General features: G+C 35.6%; 1 protein-coding gene across 37 annotated transcripts in view; it reads right to left on the reverse strand.

Moving 5' to 3' along the window:
* Positions 1 to 24,716, reverse strand: part of CDK14 (cyclin dependent kinase 14) — a 621,661-nt gene that overhangs the window by 476,129 nt on the left and 120,816 nt on the right. For 9 of the 37 annotated variants that reach the window (XM_078342880.1, XM_009002498.4, XM_054237316.2 and 6 more), the window contains one exon: positions 2,731 to 2,976. In XM_078342880.1, the coding sequence (XP_078199006.1) occupies positions 2,731 to 2,807 (77 nt within the window). In that variant the 5' untranslated portion in view covers positions 2,808 to 2,976. Of the gene's footprint in view, positions 1 to 2,730; positions 2,977 to 11,418; positions 11,533 to 21,657; positions 21,816 to 22,262; positions 22,398 to 22,641; positions 22,739 to 24,716 lie in introns of those variants that run through there. The other 28 variants (XM_078342878.1, XM_078342867.1, XM_054237319.2 and 25 more) reach the window with 7 other exon arrangements.

Below are 24,716 nucleotides of genomic sequence, written 5' to 3' on the forward strand. Positions count from 1 at the left end.
GGAAATTTCCAGTAAAACTTGATGGCTTGAACACATGAATTTATCTCTCTCCTTTACCAATTCATACCAAAACAATAGTAAAATTAAAATCCATAATAGCAATGAAAATGAGTAGAGAGAAGACTAGAGACAGATAGAAATAAAAATGTGAAGACAGGAGACAAACAGATGAGAGGTCACATTGTCTAGGACAAGTGAAAAGAAAAACCCTGATACCTACATGATCCAAAGCATAAGCTAGTAAGAAATAAGTCAATTCATACTTCAGAATCCCGAAAATACTCAAGAATATGTAGCTGAAGTCCAAAGTGGGGCCACAAATGATATGATTAGTTGGAATAAATTTAAAGAGGAGGTGTTTGCCCCTAGTCTCCCTTGGCCAGCCACCTACCCTGTCCTAGTCCCACCAGAGATTTATTCTCTGAAGCAGTTGAATCAGAGTATTTGACTGGGGCTTGGACACCAGGCAGAGTGGATATCATATTCAAGAGTCATAATGAATGGAAAAAAATCATAAGAAAGTCTGCATAGACAACCAAAGGGTCATCAGTCCCTTCTTGATTGTCTCAGAATAGTGACAGCTAGGTTTACATGTCCTAAAAAATAAACTGGGTACATCCATTTTGGGAGAACTACCCAATAACAAAAAAATAATAATAAATAAGGAGATTAACATTTGACAGTACTAAAATAAGATGACTAGGTCTTCACCAATAGTCCTTAAGCTGAAGCCCACCAATTAACAAGCCACCCAGGCACAAAGCTTCCAATCAACTTTTGAGTACACTACTCACAACATAAACTGAGAGCCAATAGTTTCTTTCCAAGAGGCATGACACAGACCCACCAAAAATCTCAACAGATAAGGTCAAAACAAATAAACAGAAACAAGAAACTCAAAGGAAATCCAGAAATAATTCAAAGAATATATAAAAGGAAAAAAAATTCCCCAAGCTATATTTATTATCTTCAGAAAGATATTAAGTGATATATTATTCACTAAAACAGAACAAAATAATTTTTAAAAGAGCATTCAAAGAATAAGAAAAAGTTCATGGAAATAACAGTTAGTATAATTAAAAATGCAATTGAAGGGTTAAAAATTAAAGTTAAAAAAATCAGAACGTAGAAAAAACAGATTTAAAATAATAGGGAAAAGATAAGCTAACTAGAAAATCAATCCAGTAACACCAACATCCATCTAATAAAAATGTTCTTTTAAATGAAAGAGATTAAAAGAAAAAATTATATAAGAAAACTTGTTGACACTGAAAAAAAATTAACTTGAAAATTAAAAACATCCATTGAATACCAAGAAGGATGATGCCAGGGATAAAAATGAAATCCTAGAAAGTTCCACAAAGAAAAAAGCAGATAAAGAATGAACTGAGAAATCAGAGTAGTCTAGGGATTTCAGTAAAATCTAGGCACTTGGAAAAACAAAACAAGATTTCAAAACTCTAAGAAAAACTTATTTTCTAAACTAGAATCATATAATCAGCTAGATTATTAATCAAGTAATCAATGATGGATAAAAACATAGCCATATGGGCAAATCCCCCATCACCCTTTCTCAAGAAGCTATTGGAGGATATACTTTAAAATAATGAAATAAACCAAGACCAAGACATGTAACCCAGATAATGGGTATTTAACATTTTAAAAAGGAGGAAAAAATTCTGAGAAAAGGAAGTCTTAGGACTATAGGATTAGAGATAAACAACCTATATTAAATTAGGACTATGAAGAACTGCCAGGGCAATCTCAAGTGGAGGAGAAAAACTGATTATCTGATTTGTCGGAGGCATTTTACAGTTTTGTCAAATAGTTTCAGGCCTCAAATTGTGTTTAAAATTATATTAATCTGAACAAAGGAAAAGTAGACCACGACAACTAAGAAAATCAAAAAGTTGTGCAATGAAGGAAATTTAGTGTGAATATAGCAAACTGTAGCTTCACTATGACCAAAATTTGCAGGATCATATGACTGTAAATAATGTATATTAATTTAAGCCAAAAATAGGAAAGAAATATAATGGGGAATAGAAATAGAACAGAGAACATTCTCTCTTGATGTATTCCTTTCTAACTTGTAAATCACTAGTTATGTCTAAAGTCTGTTTCCCTCCAACACTTCTTTCTAGACATTCTCTTTCCTTTGGTCCTATTGGATCTGCCCTACACAGAATTTTACTCCAGCATTTTTCATTCAGTACAGGGGTTTGTCCTGAAAAAGAACTTCAATTTGTCATTTTAGAGAAGTCACATGACAAAGACTGGCAGACTACGCCCCCCGCCCCACAGAAAAAAAAAAAAATGGATTAACACTAGTGAACAAATTTTGACATGTATTCTGCAATGAAATTCTTTGTGAATTTGCTAATTTCAAAACTACCCTTACTGCCTACACAGTTAAGTTCAATAACCTCTCCAAGTGTTTAAAACACAAAAGACTTTTAACTATAAATTCCTCTAACTAGAAACAATGGCGAGGGGAATGATTTTTCCAAAAATAAGTTGAATCATTTCATTCATTTGCTTGCTTAGTGCTTATAAATAAGGAGTCCATATATAGTTTGCTCTCTCTCTTCCAAAACATTCAACCACCCTGGGAGAGAATGCATAATAAGGCACTGATAAAGCCCTGTGCTGTCTTCCAGCACAGCATGCTACTATTATAAGAGGGCTATTCCTTCTGTTTACACAGTGATAAACAAGAAGACCACTTACCGAGCTGGGGCTGGAGTGCCGCCTAACTTTAGGTGACTCTTTGCCAGTGGAGGAGGTCTTAAAGTTAATGCAAGCATTGTTCTCAGAATGCACCCTCTTTACTTGATTAGTTGGTTTCTCAAATGGGTCAAAAGTGCTCTGTGTCCTCTGAACTCTGACTTTTTTATCCTCAGGAATTGTGTCCAGGGGTTTGATCACTGAGTCCATTCCCTGGCAATTCCGTGTAGACATCTTTGTGACACATATCTGAGAAAAGAAGAAATTAAATTCAGAACTCTTCATGGCAACTTTAATATCACTAAACATGCCCATATATTACTCTAGAAAGCATGCCAATTTCAGTTTCAGGAAATACCCAAAAAGCCCACATTCTAAAAGCTGCATCAGCATATATTACAGTACGGTACAAAAAATTCCTCACAATCATTCTGCTTATACTCACTTAAGGTTTACACTTTAAAAACTATCTCTAAAAAGGGAAACTTAAGGCCTAGACTTCTAGTAGTACCCTAAGATGATTCTTGAACTCAGTCACATGTTTTACCATATGACTGTAAGTGGTTTATTTCTGAATCATTAAGAGGTTGGATAACTGGCCTTAATTTAAAAAACAAAAAATAGTTGGGTGAATCAGATGTGCACTTTAACTGGTGGGTCATCCTGTAAGCCACTAACCTAGGCTAGAGAAAGAAAAGGCATTATGTTGTTTAAAAGTTGTATGCATGAACACATGTGCTTAAAATATGTCTCCATCTTGATTTCATCTCCAAATTGGAATGAATGGAGCTAATGGTTAGAGATGTTAAAGAACTGAGGACAATGGTAGGGGTTTTCTTTATTTCAAAGCAAATGGATAAAAAAGAAATAACATTGTAAAAGAAAAACAGCAAGGAGCATTCATTTCAAAATTTTGTTTACGTTACTCCACTAGACCTCCACTTCCTTCCCTTCTCCTTCCTTCTTCACCCATTCTCTTCCTGTCCATCCTGCCCCACTCTCTCATTTTATTTTAGTCTCTGTGATTTTTGTTCCTTGCTTTTCACTTTATGTTCTAAGCCTGTCATGCTCCCTATACTCTGGAGACTTTGTTGTCCTTATTAAATAATTTGGCAGCCTCTAGCTTGTCTGTAAGACTAGCTAATTTAATTGTTCTCTCTTAAGAAAATATAACTCTAAATAAAATTGTTTTTTAGAACTTTCTTCTTGTAAAAAGTTCCCACATCTCTATATGCTATCAAAAGCAGAAAAACAGAAAATATTTATGAAAAGTCCCATTGTTAAAGTAAAAATATCAAGTTTTTGAATACTTTGGATGCATGGTCGGTTGAGTATGTGAATATAGAACCCACAGAGATACACAGAGTTAATATGTATAGAATGATTCCATGTAGGGGATAAATGTAGCTATGTATATGGATAGATATAGACAGATACAGATATAAATCAGACTCAGATACACAGTTATAGATATTTGTGAGTATATGAGCATGGTGAAAAGTATACAGGAAAACACACCAAACTATTAACATCAGATATTTCCACACATGTAGAATTGAATGGGTAATGGGTAAGATCAGCAATTTTTTGTACACTCTTATATTGTATAAATTTTATAATAAATATGCCAAATTATGAAATGCTTGTAAATCCACTAAAGTAGAAAAGTATGTATAATTAAAATAAGCCATTTCAAGTTTTTTAAGCAAAAAGTTTTTAATTGTTAAACATCAACCCAGTCCTAAGAGAATGTCTCAACTACTAAGCACAGGCTGAACTCTAACTTATTCAAATGAGAAGAGTACTATCATACTTTTTAGCACGTGAGAAAACAGGTGAAGATGATTTTAAAAGACTCAAGGCAGAGTCCTCTAGACATGATCAAAAAGTAAAAATTTATTACAAGTCTTTTGGAGCATGCAATATTTTTAAGGGTTTTTGCGTTCTTCAAAAGGATATGAAGGCCATAGATAATAAATCACTCACATCACCCAAGGCAATTAAATTATAAATACATGGGCCTAAGAAGTCAATGAACTACAAACAGAAAATTTGAAAGAAAAGAAAATGTAAGGGCCTTTAAGTAATTTGAAATCAAATTACTTAAAATACAGAGAGAAAGTAAAAGATAAGGATGACAGAATATAGTTGATAACTAATACAGAAAGGCAATTAGAAAACATCTTGGACTAAATGACAATAACACAAAATATGAAAATGGTGATATTCAGCTAAAGTAGTACTTTAGCTGCAGGAAAAACTGTAATACTAAATGAGTAGAGAACAGCAGAAAGGTCTTCAAGCAATGGCCTCAACTTCCACCTTAAAATACTTAAAAAAAAAAAAGAGCAAATATAAAGCAAAATAAGGAGAAGGCTGAAATAATAAATAAGAAAGTGGATATAAATGAAATAGAAAACAGAAAATCAATAAAACCAAAAGCCAGTTTTCAGAGAAGATGATTTTTAAATGATGAACCTCCAGCCAGATAGATAAATGAAAAAAAATAGTAGAAATTATGCTTTGTCAATATTACTATCAGGAATGGGAGAGGTGACATCACTACAGATTGTCTACAAATGTTATAAACATCATTATGCCAGTAAATTCTGGAACTTAAATAAAAGAAATTCTTTGAAAGACAAAACTACCAAAGCTCACTCAGTTAAAAAAAAAAAGAAAAGAAAAACGTATATACATAACTTGGATAGGCCTTGGTCTATGACAAGAACTGAATTTGTGGTCAAAAACCTTACCACAAACAATGCCAGGGCCAGATGGCACCACTGGTGGAGTTAAACCAAACATTAAAGGAAGAGATAACATCAACTGTACAGAAACCCTTTCAAAATATTGATGAGGAGCATATACTTCCCAATTCATTTCATAAGGCCAGTGTCATTTCAACACCAAACCCACACAAAAACATTATAAGGAAACTACAGCTCAATCTCTCTCATGAACACAGATGCAAAAAATTACCAGTACATCTTCAACAAATTGAATGCAGTAATATATTTTAAAAAGATTATAAATTATGACAATGTCAGACTAATCCCAGGAATGCAAGGTTGGCTTAACATTCACAAATGTGTAATTCACCATTTTAAAATACAGTGGTAGGCAGTCTCTAAGATGGCTCTCAATAACACCCACTTCTAAGTATTCATACTCTTATGTAATACCCAGCTCTTGAGTGTGGGCTGCATTTGTTGACTTGTATCCAATAAATGCAATATGGCAAAAATCGTAGGATACTGCTTCTGAGAAAATATTATAAGAAAATGTCTCTTCTGTTTTGGTGCTCTCTGCCTTGAGTTTCTTTCTTAGATCACTAGACCTGGGGAAAGTCAGCTGCCATGCCATGAGGCAACCCTGTGGAGAGGCACATGTGCAGAAGGACTAGGGCCTACAAATAACCGTGTGAGTCAAGTTTTCAGGAGCAACCACAGTTCCAGCTTTGTGCTTGACTGGAATCTCATAAGAGATCCTGAGCCAGCTAAGGAGCATCTGCAAGAGACCCACAGGGACTAAGATTTTTAAAATATTTGTTGTTTTAAAATGTTAAGTTATGGGATAATTTGTTATGAAGCAATAAATAACTAGCACACAGTTTTTTACAAATCATATGATCATCTCAATAGACCCAGAAAAAGCATTTGATAAATTCAGCATCCTTTCACGATAAAAACTCTCAACCAACTAAAAACAGAGTAAAACTTCCTCAACCTGATAGAGAGCATCTACCAAAAAATTACAGGTAACATCATACTTAGTGGTGAGAAACTAAATGCTTTTCACCTAAAAACAGGAACAAGCCAAGGATATACATTTTGACAACTTTGATTTAACATTGTATTTTAAGTTCTAGAAAATACAATAAACCAAGAAAAATAAATGAAGCCATTCACATTACAAAGAAAGAAATAAAATACTCTATTCATAGAAGACATGATCATCTATGAAAAAAGTCTGGTCAAATCTATTTTTTAAGTTACTAGAACTAGTGATTTTTTATCAAGCGTGCAAAATACAAGATCAATATTTAAAATCATTTGTATTTCTAGATACAACAAACAATCAGAAATTGGAATTTTAAAAACTATCACTCATAACAGCATCAAGCAATATAAAATATTAAGTGATAAATATGATAAAAGATATAAAAGATCTTTACATAGAAACTAGAACATGGCTAAGAGATAGAAAAACTAAAAGGAAAATAACAAAAGAGAGGCACCAACTCAAGTGTCTTAAAATTTACTGTGACACTTTCAGGAAGATGTTAATCTTTGTTTCAGCCATAAAATATTAGTAATTTCTTAATTAAAAGGAAATTTATACATACATATTTAAATCAATTAAAGTAATAAATGCATATAAAATGAAAATAATGAAGACTTAATTGATACATGAGTAATGGGGAAATAATGACATGTTTGGACTCCCACTCTGTTCTTGAAAGTCAGAACAAGGAAACAAACCCCACAAAAACACCTCTTGGTTCTGCCAAGAAAAATATGGAGCTAATTTTGACACTATGTTGCATTTTTTACTTAAGGTCTTTGAACCATATTAGGAAATTCGAGTTTATCATACAGAAAACAATTGCTTCTAACAAAATATATGGGGGGAAATTAACAGTGAAGTATAGCTTTGTAGTATATACCAGCATAGCCACAGAAGAAAAAAAATCAGCAAAACTCAGATGACAAACTGGGTATGGTGGCTTATGCATAATCTCAGCACTTTGGAAGCTGAGGTGGGAAGATCACTTGAGCCCAGGAGTTTCAGACTGGCCTAGGCAACATGACAAAACCCCATCTCTACAAAAAATACAAAAAAAAGCTTGAAGTAGTGGCATGTGCTTGTAGTCACAGCTACTCAGGAGGCTGAGGCAGGAGGATCAATTGAGCCCAGGAGGTCAAGGCTGCAGTGAGCCATGATTGTGCTATTGAACTTCAGCCTGGGTGACAGAGCAAGACCATCTCAAAGGAAAAAAAAAGGTGAGATGACAAATGTTGCTTCAGTATGTCATCTAAGGGTACCATCAAAGCTAAAACAATGAACTTACTTCTTAACTAGTACATGTTATCACATAAATTCATAAAAGCCTTTCACTTGCTGCCCTTCATGCTACTGGTTCTGATAAAGCTAAGATTCACAAAGTCGTTTGCTGGCTTCAGGAAAGAGAGTACCTTCAATTAGAAATTCTGATGGTTCTCTGAGCCTATACAACTTAAGAGAAACTGTTACAGAATCCACTGCAAGTACAGCTCTCTCTCCATCTTCATGCCTTAACAGCCTTACAATGTATGTATTAAGTCAGATAGCCTCTCATTTAATGGATATGACTGTGGCACACTTGATAACTGGAAAAGTCAGTGAAAACTATGCACCTGTGAAAAACCAGTGTCTCTCAAGTATACTATCATTAAGACAGAAGAGTGGCAGCTTTTTCCTAATTTTTGAGAGAAGTTTCTCAACTTAAAATATTTCCCATAAACATTCTTAAACATTTCAAGTTTATCATTTTTCTATCTATCAGCAAATGACAAAACAAAAGTAGAAAACAATCAACTTGGCTGGGCACAGTGATGCACATATGTAGTCCCAGCACTTCGGGAGACAGAGGCAGGTGAAGCATTTGAGCTCAGGAGTTCGAGACCAACTTGGGCAACATGGAAAAACCCTGTCTCTACAAAACAAATACAAAAATTAGCCAGGTATGATGGTGCATGCCTATTGTCCCATCTACTCAGGAGGCTGAGGTGGGCAGATCTCTTGAGCTAGGGAGGGCAAGGCTGCAGTGAACTGCAGAGACCATGCCACTGTACTCCATGTACTCCAGCCTGGGCAACATAGTGAGACTCAGTCTCAAAAGGGGAAAGGGGGGAAAAGGAAAAGAAAAAAAAGGCAAAGGGAAAAGGGAGAAGGTGGGAAGGGCAGGGAAGGGAAGGGAAGGGAAGAGTCAACTTAAAACAAACTTCTTGCAAACAGTGTACTTTTATGAACACATATCTATGGTTGTAATTCTACTTGCTACATTCAAAACATATTTCTTACTAGTTAGTTCTTCTTATCTAGTTCCAGGAAAATAAGGATGTTGTCTATGTTATTACATTCTTTTCTTACAGTGCTGTGTTCATTACCTGGATCACCATAAAGCTCAGTAAGATTTTGTTAAATTAGTAAATCAGTCATCTGAATAAGTAATCTTCAGACTTTCTTTCTAAGAGAGATGAAACTTTGAGACATTTATTCCCTAAAAACTACTGTCACAAAATAGTACTCTTAACATGAAAATAATACAAATTTATTCATAATACACTATCAACAAAAGTTTTTTTAACTGCAAGTTCATTGTGATAGGCAAAATTCCAAAATGACCCAATATCCCCATGAATAGTCCCCATCCTTTGTGTGTGACTATAATGAGATTTCTCATGATTATGTTGTGTTATAGGCAAATGGGAGATTTCCCCTAGTAGGCCTTACCTAACCAGGTGAACCCTTTAAAAGCAGAGCATTTTCTTCAGCTAGTGGCAGAAGAAAAAGTCAGAGACATGTGATCTGTGTAGCTGGAAAGAAGCACGAATTCATGCTGTGACCTGCCCATGAGACCACATGGCACAGAACTGCCAGGTTAGCAGTTTCTTGGAGGTGAGATTGGCTGCCACCTGACAACTGCAGGAAAATGGGGACCACTATCATACAACAATCAAATCAGTTCTGCCAACAATTACTGAGCTTGTAAGAGAACACTAAGCCCCAGATGAGAACCGCAACTTTGACTAACACCTTAATTTCAGCCCAGTGAGATCTTAGGCAAAGAAACCAACTACACCATGCCCAGATTTCTCACCTACAGAAGCTGTGAGATCGTAAGTCAGTAAGTTTGTGGTAATGCGTTACACAGCAATAGAAAACTAATATACCCATTTTACTCAAATTGCTTCAAGTACTTTGAAAGTCGAATAGAATGTTCTAACCAACACTTGCAGATACCATGTTCTGAATTTGATACACTATATCAGATCCAGCTGAAAATAAGTAATGATTCACATGGCTATCAATATATGAACAAATATTCAGATGTTTCTGTATGATCTGACTCCATTAATATTATAAAACTTATTAACAAGTTTTCCACATAATTAAGTTTGTACACAATTTATACTGGGTCTTCACCCAGGTGTGAGTCAATAATAAAGTCCATGCATCTTTATCTAGGAAAGTAATCCACACTTGAGTTTTCCACATAAGGCAAAGTAACTCTTTTGGAAAAGTTTCAAGTTTCCAGTATTTGAGACAAACTACTTAAACTGATCTGGCTATCTCTGTTAACCACGAATACAACAGAAAGCAGAATCCAGGCCCTTCATAACGATAAGGGGAATCAGCCTTGCAGACTTCACAGGCTTGTCCTGCAGTTCGCCCTCCAAACCCTGAATAAAACAACAAAGGGTCTGATTTAGAGAAGGACAAGGATAGGTGAAATGAGAACAGTTCTAATTCCCCAGAGAAAGCTACAATTTCTGGCAGCTCTTAAAATAAAATTATTTAAGTATACAGGGTGCATGAAGAGAAAAGGGAGCAGCCTGGGTCTTAGCAATTAAAGGGGACTCTGGAGGACAGAGTATACACTGGTGCTACTCCCCTGCATACAAGTATCCAGTTGAATGCTTGTATCAACTTGTTAGCAAGCTGAATAAATGCTCCCCACCACAAATAGAATCTTTCTGCCCACAACAAAATGCTTACGGTCAGTGTAGCAAGAGGTCTTAGTAAAAGATAAAACCTCACATATTAAAAAACTCAGAGACAGAAGTATGGAATGTCAAATTGGAAAAAAAAAAAATCACTGAGAACCCAAACCTCAAAAACACAGATTTTTCCTACTACCAAACAGTAGCCCTTTTATCCACTACTAACTTTCCTGTGTACCCCTAGTGCCCAGATTTTGGACTCTGTTCCAATTCTCTAGTAAGGAAAGGAAGGAACCTTTGGAAAGTAATAGATTCCAGCTCACAGGGCAGGAAGTGTGAAAGAGCCAGGAAACATCCAGCTGTTACCAGAAAACTAGCATCCTTTCAAAAATGTCAGGGATCGTGCCAGAAGGACAGAGGAATCTCCTAAAGGAGCTCCCACTGACCAAATGATAATTACTTATTTGAGCATCAAAAGAAAAAATAAAAGTACAGTTGAAGAGAAAAAGCTGAGTTGTTGAAAGACCATGAGTTCATTATGATTTCAAAGGAGAAAAGTTAGTATAAAGGGCAAAAGTTAGTATAAAAGACAGCTATAATATAAAAGAAAGATGAATATAATACGATATGGTTGGTTTTAAGACACAGAACTGTGAGTAAGCCAAGTAGTGCTAGAAAAAAAGTACCCAGGAACTATATCAAGGACAGGAATGAATGATCAGGGCAGCATGAATGTAGAAAGAAAAGCAACACAGCATGTTCCAGTGACAGCAGACCAGGTGAATGGATGTAATGCAACAGGCTAAAGGGCAGGTGATGTCACCTATGCAACGTATTATAAAGTACACATCTGGTGAAGAGAAACAAGATTAAAAAGAAACCCTACGTGAACCAGTGTGGAAAGCATTTTTTAAGTAAGTTAAATTTTAATGACACATATGAAATTTAACTCTTATAAGGAAAACTCAACTTGACTGCCAACCTGTGACTCCGATGTGAATCTCTGACTTGAAAAAAGCATCTAGGACCCCAACAGTCAACAACTCAGATCCTGTAACCGTGGCTGTTCTGAGAAGGGATTCTTTTACTTGTGGACCTGTAAAGATTACACAACCCCAAAAAGACATAAAAATATTATTACTCAACCCCCTAGAAGAAATCTATATAAGAAGATCTGTAACCCTAGAAAGGTATAAAAAGGAAGAGAAATAATAAGATTACTTAAACCCACAGTGTTGATAAGTGTATAGGAACATATTATAATTTGCAATAATTACATTTATATGTTTTCTTTGTTTAAAAGTTTCTAGAGTACGGCAAAATAATCAGTCACACTAAATTAGTATATGACATTAAGGAAGTTTAAATAGGTCACTAATCAGTGCTTAAATAGAGACAAATTGGTTTTCAAAATTACATTTCTTAGCTACATATATTCTTAAAGATGTGGGCACTTGGCCATATACAAAGGTCATGAGCTGTGAACATTCTGGACACAGGAGACCCTTGGACATTCTATGCATTGTCCACCAGCTTCACTGTCCTTCACACATGCTTTCTTAGTGCCCTCAGTCTGAAAAACTTTCCTCCCACCAAGCCATGACTTGTCTCAAAAACTGTCTTTGCCTAGAAGCACTTGCTGATTAAATCTCACCCACTCAGACCAATCCTTTATTAAGAATTCACTTCAGTGAATTTAGTCTGCTCCAATATTTAACATACCTTAGATTATAATTATTCTTTTTGTGATACTTTAATCTCAACAATCTAACTATTTCCTCTACAGGGCAAGGATTACGCCTTATGTTCATTTTATAGCCCTCCCAAAGTAACTTTCCCTTCAAGTCTCCTCTTGAAGAGTCCAGTAAAGATGTGTTCATTAACTCATGGAAAAATAAGGAACTTCCACAGGTTAAAAATGGTTTTTTCAAATCACGGGGCCTGAAGAAACACCTTTGGTACCTCTGCCCAAGGCAAGTTGCAGTAGACAGCTATGCTATCAGTACTGTGTGAAAACAAGGCATTCTAATATTAATGAGAACTAAGAATAGTTTTCTCCATGACTGCACTTTTTTATACAACTTGCTCCATTTAGAAACTGAAGTAACAAAAATCACATAAGCAGGGATATCGCGTGGCATTAGAAAACAGATAAAAAGAAAAAAATCATCACAAATACCAAAATAAATGTCTTCTCTTTTTTTCCAATAAATTCAATAGAAGCTAGAATTTCAAACTTGCTTTGAGATGCACCCACACATATGGATATTCATCTGAAGCAATTAATTTGGTCCACTCATTATTAATAGAACTTGTTCATTTGCTGGCCAACTCAAAACTAAGTAAAAATTGTTAGAAATTCAAACAGTGTTAGAGGCTCCAAAAGCCAATTTGACCTACAATTTTAGCTTAAAGCTATGTAAAAATCCAGACAACTGTCTACTGAACTCACAGCAGTAGATTTGAAAGAGCACAACTTAATTCAGTTAAGGTTGGCATTCATTTCAAGTGAATTCATTCGGGCTGAAAATTGTCCCTTTGAATCACCCATTTTCTGGTGATCAGCATTTTACTGGGTTCAGAGTGTGATCTCTCTACTACTTCACTCCACACTCATAGTTGAAGGCAGACACTGGAAAAGAATTGGTTTAAAAGACTCCAAGTTAACCCACAGCAAATATGTATCATGCATCAGGCTGAAGCTAGGTCACATTGTTTTGATATTCATGAAAGGAATATCCATCACAGGTCCAATGCAAAACTATGAAATAAGCAAAAATCTTGACAATCTCTCATTTTTTTCCCTTTGTCCCATACCCCAGGAGGGCCTGATGGCTTTATCCTACTCAAAATCTTCTCTCAAAATCTGCTCCCAATAAAAAACCATCATCAGTCATTTATAAGTTTTTGAGCACTTAAGTCAGCGTACTACCTCTCTCAGAATTATCTGAACTTTAAGCATTACAGAACAAAAATTTCCTCCCTTATAAAAGTAATTTCAGCTATTAAGGAGAGATGCACAAGAGTTTTGGGTGGAAGAGGGGGTAGGAATAATCAGAGTCATTGCCACTAGAATCATAACCAATGATGACTGTCTTCATCTATAACTTAAATCTGTCCAGTCCAAAATCTCTCTTTGCCTGCTGTCTCCCTATTTTCTAATAGTACATGTGTGTGTATACATAGAGACGGCAGTAAGAGTGGCTACATGGAGCAAAGATATGTATGCATATAGAAGGATATATGCATGAATGTGATTTTTACTTATAGCTTCATTTTAAGAACCAAGATCTTACCTAAAATCACCTTCAGAACATTACCCAATATACATGCAAACTCACTGCCCACAGAAGTCAGAACTAAGTGACTCAAAACAAGCTACTTAAATTGTCTGGTTTTCAATCTTCTCATCTGTAAAATGATACAGGTCTGTTTTAGTGCTAATGTTCTACTATGAACTCTAGGCAGCAGTTGCAGCTGGTAAATAATTTTAGATAGATCAACTAGTAAGGGCACAACCAGTAAGGTCACTTACTTGTGCTTCTTTGTGCTTCCTTTTGTGTTACATTTTCCCTTAGAATTTTAGGATTTAGAAAGGACAAAGACAGGTACCATGAATATACTTCTCTTGATGTCTCCAGTCTTTTCAGATTTTCCTTCACTCTGACATCCTAGCACTGTTTCTCAGTGGTGGTGCCCTGGTCATTTTAGCTCAAAATTATTTGGGTGCAGCATTTGCACAGCAGTACATAATGCAGAATGTTTGTCAACCATGGGTCTGTCTACTAAATGCTAGTCCTGCCCTTATATCATTGTCACTGTCACAACCACAAATGCCCTCACTACAAACTACATCATTTTTAGATTAAAAGTTAAAAGTACAATCTGAAATATACATTGTTTTATATCCTTACATAAGCTACTGTGGAATTTGTTTTCATGTGTTTGGTTTATTTTGCTGGGGTGGGTGGAGCTCTGTCTTTGCTAAGCACTGTTTCTCACATGTTTGTATTTCCATGACCTGACTGTAAACACCTTGAGCACACAAACCATATCTTCTATTTCTTTAGTGTTTCCAAAGCACAAAAGACTGGGCATGAAGTAGTTCTGTTAATATTTACTCAATGATGGATTGTTTTACTAATTATAAGCTTCCCCTGTAACTAAAAATAGGCCATTAAAAAAAATCAGTCCTGAGAAACTACATTAAAAACAAGGTACCATCTGAGTTGAGATCTTTTCCAGTCATGAAAGCACTTCCTCAGATGTTTCTATTCATCAGAATTCAATGTCTAATATTGTGACTTAGTTTTTAAAATGCTCATTTTTCTTCTAAATGGTTTCTTTGGCATATGACCTAATTTCACTTAAATCCTGAATTCATCAGCTAGTGGACACAGCTGAATGGAGAACTCCTGAAGACACTACATTCCTTTATGCTGCTTCAGTGACTATAGTTTTGTTATAGCCCTTAGTGGACTTCAATGCTTGCCATTAACAGGTTTGATAATTCTGTTTTGTTAATTCTATCATGTAATATTAGGTAGTCCTTCTAGAAGTTTAAGCTTTGGTATATGTTGCTAAAATAATTTTATTTGGTTGCTTTCTCTTCTGTGGTAATTACATATTTCAGATGAGACACAGTTTTGCTTGCAGGCTCATATAGGCAGATGCCTATATTTCCTGACCTCTAGGTTCTTCATTTTGTCCAAATCATAATAATAAATTTAACATAAGATTTTAATGAACACTCATAGCAAGGGTAGAATTACCAGCCCTATTATTAGTAATCTGTGCAAGTTTTTCAGAAAGTAGTTAGCTTTGTGGACCAGAATTTCATATGGAAAAGCTAACCACTTGCTGCTGCAGGCCGGCAGCACTGGCATCACCTGGGATCTCAGACCCACCGCAGTTCTACTGAGTCAGAATCTGAATTTTAAAAAGATCCTCGGGTGATTTGTGTGCACCTCAAAGTTTGAGACATGGTGCTCTAAACCATGTAATAATATATTCAACTGTTATGGTCAAATAAGAGATTGTGATTGTGAGAGAGGACAAATTTAGAGAGGCAAATTTGTTTCAGTCTCTGTGTACAATGAGTGATAAAAATTTCACTACTCCTTCGGTAACATATTTTACTCAAACTTAACACAAAAGTTCACGGTAGTTATCAGACAACTCTTTAATATAATTTTGAGCTCTGAAATAAAATTTGCAATAATATATCATACATCCAATATATTTATGAATGTAAACAGCAATAAGACTGGAATGAGTAACAAGCGATGAAGGAAGAACATACATGGGTGACAGCAGCATATATGACATTACTTCCTGCATAGAAATCTATAAATTTATGTTTCTAATATAGGAACATTGATTTGCTGCTGGCTACCATATCTATAAAACCAATTGCTACAAAATTATCTTACGTAAAATTGAATTCAGAATCTTACTTTGCTTTTCACTTACTAGAATTTATTTGGTAGCTTTGGAGGAAAAACTTAGAAGGAAGTCACCTCAGGATCCAGAAAAGAAATTTGAAGAGGAACTCTCACATTTGTGAAGAGTACCATGTATCCTAAAACAGTCCTTCTTTGGTGTGGGTGTGTGAGGGATCCTTTGGCCCAAATAGCATAACTGAACATTTCCCACTCCATATTAAGTCTTACTCTGATTATGTAGAAAACCAGGTGAGATGTCTTTCAAACACTGTTTCCACTAAAAACATTAAATATCCCAAAAAGGTCAGCAAGAGAAAGAAAAAGGTATGTACATTTTCTGACTTCCAGTTGACAGCCACAATTATATGCTGGTTAAAATGCCACCATGGAAAAAAGACAGAGTCAGGAGTGCAGAATTCCTATCATGTGACTAAATAATATGTGTTAAAAGATGAAATATTAAAATTTGTATCTATATTCCCTCCACCCCTCACCAAAACATTTATAGCCAAAGGACTCAGAAATGGGACACAAGAGATGAGAAGCTCCAAGCACAGCAAGCAGGTGACTTTGTTTTGAGATTCCACAAAGCACAGCATTTTCCAAGCTACAAAACTCCTATAGCTACGTTGGGGAAATGTAATACCTATTCTCTACAAAATAGAAAAATCAAGCTACACAAAGTGGCTCACATTGCATGGCTAACTAGTTTCTTCAACAAGACACTATTTCCTTAAAGCTCTTACTCTAGAAAAGAAAAGGTCTGTAACTGCAAATAAAAACTTTTTCTCCCTCTCCCACACGATTTACAGGTTTAAATATAGCTTTTCTTTTTTAGGTTTTGCCTTGGGTGTACCTGAGAAGGGGAAACCAGAGTGTATTTCCAAAGGACCCCACATCATGTAGCAGTGTGAACTAAGCTGGCAAAGCTTAGTTAACTACACTGTTTTAAAACTAAAAACCTCTACCACGTCAGAAGCACTAACTACTAATAAACAGAAGAGGCTGATCTCAGATTCATACACTTGAAATCAATAATATGGTCCAAGACACTTTCTGCCTGTACACATATGCTTAGTGTTTGAGGGATATTTTTAAACATCACAGGGACTGCAGAAGCTGTCATCTGTCTCAAAGGCCGTGCAAAAGACAGCCTCAAGTGCCTTCTGAATTCTGTTTTGTTTCACTTTTGAGTTTCACTAAAACCACCCCTGGCTTCTTTGTACTAAACCAGGCCAGTTCTTCCTTCATGTCTATACCTTTCAAATATCTGTAGCTCTCTATTCTGTCCCTCATGTAAGATATAGCATACAGAAGGTGCAATAACATTAAAAAATGAAAACTGAAGAGAAAACACTACTGGAGATATGACTGATCCTTTAGGATCTGAATTCTTTCCCCCTGGTAACCATATGAGAAGCATTTAAAAATAAAGATTATAAATATTTTTAAATTCCTTCCCTAAAGGAGAAATAAAATTGTGTACTATCCTTTTACTCTGAAACAGATGGCTTTATGAAACAACATACATCTCCTCATCTACAATAACCATCTTTTTAATAAAATGTAAATGCATTATTAGTGCTTGGATAATAATTTAGTGGTTAATGTCAAAAGTGATGTTATAAAGTTTAATGTTTTCCTTCTTATAAAATAAATCTAGATGCAATCTCCATCAAAGAATTCATGAAAATATAGGGCATCATTCAATATAGAATTGACTTTTGAAGCTCTTAACATTTTCAGAGAATCATATATGGGTCACTAACCACACAGAGCTTATGAAGAGCAACAGTGGCAACAATGAACCTTTGAGGAGAAAATGGAAGTATCTTTCAATGTCGCTTTAATAATTGGTTCATCTATTGTAAAGAGCTAAAATTTCAGCAATAATAAATTTGACAGTAACCCACTAATAATACCCCTATTTCATGAAGGCCAGTTCAGCAAACCTTTCCTATAGCTGAGAAAAGTCAATAGCAAATCCTGACTGAGATATCCAAGGTGAAAAGAGCAAAGCAGTGGGATACACAAATCCTGCTGTTTGTCTATCACCTGAAAACAAGCCCCAATGCTTCCGGAAGCATTTCACTGTCAACTTTGTATTTTTAACAAGATTTCATTATCTGTGGAATAAGCTGCAAGGGCAAATGAGTTATCAACTGGGCAGAAAAGTAAGTCTAAAAAACATTTACCCTTCCAAAGTCTGTCAGATGATAAAATAGGATACTGGAGCATTTTATTACATCCTCCCTTTATCCACTCAAACTCAATAATACTAAGAAATAATTATATATGCTCTAAAATAAAACTAGAGAAGGATTTGGGGCAAGATACAATGCAGCTGATAGAAAAGAAAGATGGAAACTAAGGATTTCTAGATGAGATGGCAGTGGTGATGATGGCTAACTTTTATTGAGCCCATAATAGTTACTATGGAAAATGCTTTAAAAATAGCTTCCCAATTAATCTCTAAACAACTTCATAAGAAAGATAACTAATATTAGTTTTGCAGACAGTTAAAGTGAGGCACACGTGAATTAAATAACATGTCCAAGGCCACACAGAAAGTAAACACAGGAGATGGGATTGATTACAGGACTCCGACTACAAAGCTCAAGCTTTTGACCACTATGTTGTCTTTCATGCATGTTCCCTGGGACTTACATCCTGAGAGAAATAAACAAAAAACCACGTTATCTACAACTCTCTCCATTCTCTCTTATCTCTCCTAATGCAGAAAAAAAAAAAAAAAAGTACTTCCAAAGCTATGCAAAACAACTTCTCAGTGTTTTAAGGTTTTCTGGCTCATCTTTCCTCTCTCTGCACAAACCTACCACTCAAATTTAACATGCATTTGATTAATCTGATTATAAATCAGTCTCATAATAAAAGTCAGGCCATAGCACAAAAATAGGGGGACAGAAAGCAAGACTCATTAAGGTGGAGTAGGCTTAGTTGGGAAGACTCAGGTGTTAGATATTGCTATGTTGAATCTTCCTCCTCTATAAATGGTTGTGTCCTCTGGATAGTGAGTTAAAAACATGGATATAAACGGATGACTGACCCAGTGTAAGAACTGTCAAAATGGTCGATAGAAAATAAATGAACAGCACTGAGGCCTTAACTTGGCTTTCTAAAAAGGATCCCATCAGAAAAACTATCTGGACTTATGGAAGCAGTATTAGGAAGAAATCAGAGAAACAGAAAGCTGTATTGATGAAGCTAGGCTTACCTCATCCAATGGAAAACTTCTTAATACAGCATCAAGTTTATACCCTCTACTATTTCTGTCAAACTCAGAGAATACCTGGGGTTTTCTGGTTGTTTCCACTGAAAACAGGGGCAGGGAGAGAAAGAAGGCCCACAGTGGGCAGCAAGAGACTGAGTAGTTTCACTCTCACATTGGCTAATGAATGATAATGAACCAATTAAATAACACAATTTCTAAAGTACCTGCCAGCTCTAAGAGTCTCTGACTCTGTAAGAAGACCTCAGCATGATCAGTCTTTGCTTATAAAGTAAAGTAGAGTAAGGAGATGGAAGCATAGTGGGTGAAATTCAAATGTTAATGATGACAAAAGCCATGCCCCAGCTTCCAATTATTTCAGCTGATTGCTCCTATCAGCAAAGAATTGACATGAAAATCTTAGCATCTCAATTATAATATAATACATTCATAAATATATAGATATAATATTTAATATAATATATCCATAAGTCTTTCTCTCAGTGCATTTCTATTCCTTATTCCTTACCCTTTCCCACAGGCTATTTTAGTATTATCTAAAGTATCTACCATCACGCCCATACAAAAACTTGATTCATGTCATCATATGAGGAAAACTGCTGTCTTTCCCATATAAAAATCAACGAATGCATTAAGAAGGAATGAAATTCTGATACATGCTACAACACAGATAAACTTTGAAAACATACTAAGTAATGTTTTCATATGAGTTCATTTAATATACTATAAGGTATCTAGAATGGCAAACTCATAGACACAGAAAGAATAAGATTACCAGGGGCAGTGGATAGGGAATGAGGAGTTACTATTTAATGAAGACAGGGTAGGATTTCTGTTTGGGCTGATAAAAAAGTTCTGGAAATGGATAGTGGTGATGGTTGAAAACACTGTAAATATATTTAATGCCACTGAATTGTAAACTTAAAGATGGTAATAATGGCAAGTTATATGTTATGTATATTTTACCACAATAAAAAAAATCAAAGCATACAGTATCTCTTTCATAATTACCAAAATGAAAAAAAAAACTTGCCACAGATTTTCTCTTTGAAATATTTTTACAAGTAAACTGTAGCTGGGAATAGTGACTCATGCCTGTAATCCCAGTACTGTGGAAGGCCAAAGTAGGGATCACTTGAGTTCAGGAGCTAAAGACAAACCTGGCCACCATAGTGAGACCCTCAGCTCAACTGGAAAAAAAAAAAAAGTAGTAGACTGTAAGTTCCATAAGGAGCAGGACCAGATCTGCTTTACACACCACTATTACACAATAGACTCCATAAACGTTTGTTTAACAAACAAATGCTTTTAAACAGGAGAGGATTAAAAAGCACCAAATTGACTATCCATGAGAAAGTGTAATGGAGCATATTCCAGGGAAAAATACCAACACAATGATATCTAAGCTCCTTCAGGGAAAGGTACTGTTTCATCTGTACTTCTTTCATAGCATGTCTTACAATGTTTAACACATATTAAGTAGCTAATAAATATTTGCAGAATGAGAGAAAATATCATATGGTTGTAAAATCAATGTCATATTATTGCTTCACTTTTTAAAAATTACTTTTTGCAAATGTAGAATTACTTTTGCCCAGGATGAAAAAAAAAATCCCCGTAACTCACACAAAGTACAGGTAAAAATATAAACAGCTAGAACATGTTATTCTCAGAAAAAGAAACAGTAAACGCAGGGCACAACATCTTCTAAATAGAAAGGAAGTTAAAAAAAAGAGAGAGAGGCAAATTTGATCTCTTTGAAAAAAATCCAAATAGTCATTCCCCAAAATCAATGTCCAACCTCAACAGTAAATAGTTGAATGAATATAGAAGCACCGCACCATTAAAGAAATTTACCCATAGTGAACCACAACAGTTACCAATATTTCTCTCAATTAGCCTATCAAATAATCAGGTGATCTTTCTTAAATTTACTTATGTCACAATTTATACAGAACTGGCTTATTGCCAACATGCAAGCTACTGATGATTTTCTCAACTAACATTCACCATGTACATATTTACATTTTACATAAATTACTAAGTTAATTAAACTATACACAAGTGGAATATTTTTAAAACAAAAATTCAAATGCTGACATCCTTAACATTCAGCACCCATATAATAATAGGTGAATCCATATAAAGTCACTAGGACTAAGTAATAGATTCATCTCACTTTGAACAATATTAAAACATGTTCTTCAAGCTCAAACCCCCAACACATCAAATATGTCAACTATGTGACAATTAACAGAGAAAACAAAAATTCAGCCTCTGAAGATGTCAAGGTTTACATTCCTATCTCTCAATTGTATCTGCTTTACAAGCAAGTAAGCATCATTGGAGCAGGCTGCCTGCTACCATGGTCCTTCATGAATGCAGGGGTTCTCCATTAGCATCCAAAATGCTAATAGTCTACTATTAGAGCTAGCACTTCAAGCAGAACTGCATGAAGAATTATCACTTCTGTACATAAAAGCATAACCACTACAGGTGTAATGATGCAAAATACCAGCACACTAACCTCTGCTCAGCAGTACACACTTAAAGCAGGTGCATTTCTGTGATCCAAAAGGGAAGGAAGTAGGATGAGCAGAGAGGAAGCCCCAGATCCCTAATATATTAGAGATATTTATTCTACTCAGATCGAACCCAGCTAAATTCACGGACATCAGTTTACTCAAATGGAAAAAGTAGTCTCTCGTCCTTCACTTGCTTGACTCAGAGGGCATTCAGCCAAGCATAGCCAAGCAAAAACAATCTGAAAGATCTCTTTCAGCTATAATAAATAAAGACTAGTTTCAGAAGAAATAAGACTCTGATATGGCAAAGAAGCATTCGTTAAACCTTTTCCCCATCTGATCACTGCTACTGGTGTTTACAAACTACGAGCAGTAGCCTCGGGAGCCTCAAAAGACTCTCCCATGAGTAACCTCCAGTCAGATCCCTAATTTAAATACCCCCTTTATCAATCTGTGATGTTTCTGGCAGTTAAATAGAAGGAAGTGAGTAAAATGACATGCATAAAATGAATCCTTTTTAAGTTGTAATGAGTGAGTCAGGATTCAGACTTGCCGAGATGCTCCAAATTAAAACCCCTGCTATAATTTTAAGCATGTTCTGTCTTACCGTTTTGCTGTTGTCTCCCTCAGGCTTGATTCACCTGGAACTCTTTAACATGTCTCTAGCAATGTGTTTGCACCAGGCCAGGCTCATACAGCAACTGAATTCACATCTTTCTGCACTAGCAAGCTGAAATGGTACGGCCGTACTACAACCAAGAGAGGGGGATGCATAAGCAAGCAAAAAAAAAAAAAAAAAAAAAAAAAAAAGAAAGAAAGAAAGAAACCCGGAAATCACCTAAGAGAAGCTAATCTCAGTGGAATAAGATCAAAAATTGTTCAGAAGAACACAAAAGACATGCTAACATTCAGTATCAATAGCTTTAACAGCTCAATTATTTTCTCCAAAAAAATCTATTTTTTTTTTCCAAACACGATGGACTTGCCTGTGGAGTTCCCAGGAAGGCAGACTAACCGGGCTCTGCAGCAGCATTGCAGCCAAAGTAACTGTGCATATGCTGTCCAGGCAATTCACAACACACTGTCTTTTCAGAAAGATATTGATTTGCAATGCAGGGCTGCTTCAAAAGAATACAGAATGGGAGCCAAACAGCTAATGGTGATTGCACAGGAGGAAAAACATTTAACCAAGGGGATGCACCTCATCAAGCTCAATTCAATTTTTTAAGAGCACTGGAGAAAGCCAGTAAATGTCCTGAGTGACTACCCCACTAAATAATCCTCTGGGATCCTATAGAAGGCCAAGTTTCAGCCACCATCATTCATGCTGCAAAAGCTGCTAAAATGGTGTCTATGTGTATATATTTGTCATATGCAAATGGAGCATAATAAGAACTCCAAAATAACCACGCACCAAATATGTGGTTTAAAAAAATGCACAGGTGCAGCATACACAGAATCAAAGTAAAAGAATGCATAGTTATGAGCATGCAGAATTTTTGGTGGACTTAGAGCTCATATCACTCTGAAAAATAAAATACCAAAACAAACCAGATCTCACAATCCTTAGGCAAATTGTGCCAAGTCATGCCACAGGGTGCTAGGTGGCAAAGGAAAGATGCCAGAGTGCTACTCTCATAGCGACCCCTACAGGAGAGAGGTTGAGCAATCCTTGTTTAAAAGAGTCCTATCCTCAGTACACAGAATTACGAAAGGATATAAATTACATTAAGATACAACAATACAACTGAGAAATACTTTAGGCAAGAAATAAAAAAGTCAAGCATAACATCGAACCTTGTAAATATTCACTTATTTAAGAAATTAAGGTACAAGAGGAGGTAACTACTGTGCTAAAGATAAGTGGTCAATATTCCCAAAGCTCCCCAAACTGGGGTATACAGTGATGATCAGAAACCTTAGGCAAAGTGTTTTCCCTTCACATCCTAATTGGTTTAAATGAATCAACTCTTCGTTGTCCCACTTTCAAACCATCTTCACCTTCATCATTTTGAATGACACTGTGAATATTCAACTTTGTTTTCCTGTAACACAAAAGCTCATTCAAAATCCTTTTAAAAACTTATTGCTCAAACACAAATGTTACATACTTTCATCTTCAACAAAGCCAAGAGACAACGCTATCTCCTTAATATCCGAAAATTATTGAATTATATGAGTATCATTTCTGCAGAGCAGGCTTCACTTCAACAGGTCTTTCAAGAGGCTGAGGTTTTTTGTGATTGCTTATCCATCCAGCCCACAAAGGCACCTTTTTCAGAACCAACAGCACTTCTTATTTGAGTCATTCAAGATTTAATCATATGCCACCTCATAAAACTCTCTTGTATTGTTGGCATTTTCCCCATTTTAAGGACCTTGAGGGATAAATCACACCAACTGCATTTTTCAAAATTATTTAAATAGGACATAATACAATGCTAGGCATCCAGGAAATATTAAATTAATATTTTTTAAAATTAATGAATTTCCCAACTCCATATTTTAGGGCTAAAAGTTGTTCTTAGGCAATCCCCTTTCCCCTATCATTCATACAGTGTTTGTATTCTCTAAGATACTTTGTATAAAAACCAACAAACTTAACACAATAACATTTCTCCTTCATTTTTTTATCTATTCATTCAGCAGACATGCTAATGTGCCCAGCAATGTGAAGAGCCATGTTCTCTGCATTCAATAAATGCCTTGAGTGATTAGAAAGAAAACAAGTGATTATAATAATATACTGAAATGAGTATTTTGAGAGCACTCTATTCAGGAATAATATATATTCCTAAGGAATAAATAATATTCCTTAGGTGGCTCAAAAAAGACTTCTCAGATGTGGTAACATAAAGCTGAAGCTTCCAGGTACTACCCAGGAGAAGAAGGACATTTGGAGAACAGCATGAAACCTGAAAATGGAAGCTGTATGAGGAAATAACCAAGCCACACCCACAGAGGTCACAATTGTGAAGGCTCAGAGGAAAGGTGGCTCAATGCCAGGGCAGAAAGGGACCTATAAGCAATGCTAAAACGTTGGGAATTTTATCCAATGGGA

Source organism: Callithrix jacchus, chromosome 11 (assembly GCF_049354715.1).
Source record: "Callithrix jacchus isolate 240 chromosome 11, calJac240_pri, whole genome shotgun sequence".
NCBI lineage: Eukaryota > Metazoa > Chordata > Mammalia > Primates > Cebidae > Callithrix > Callithrix jacchus.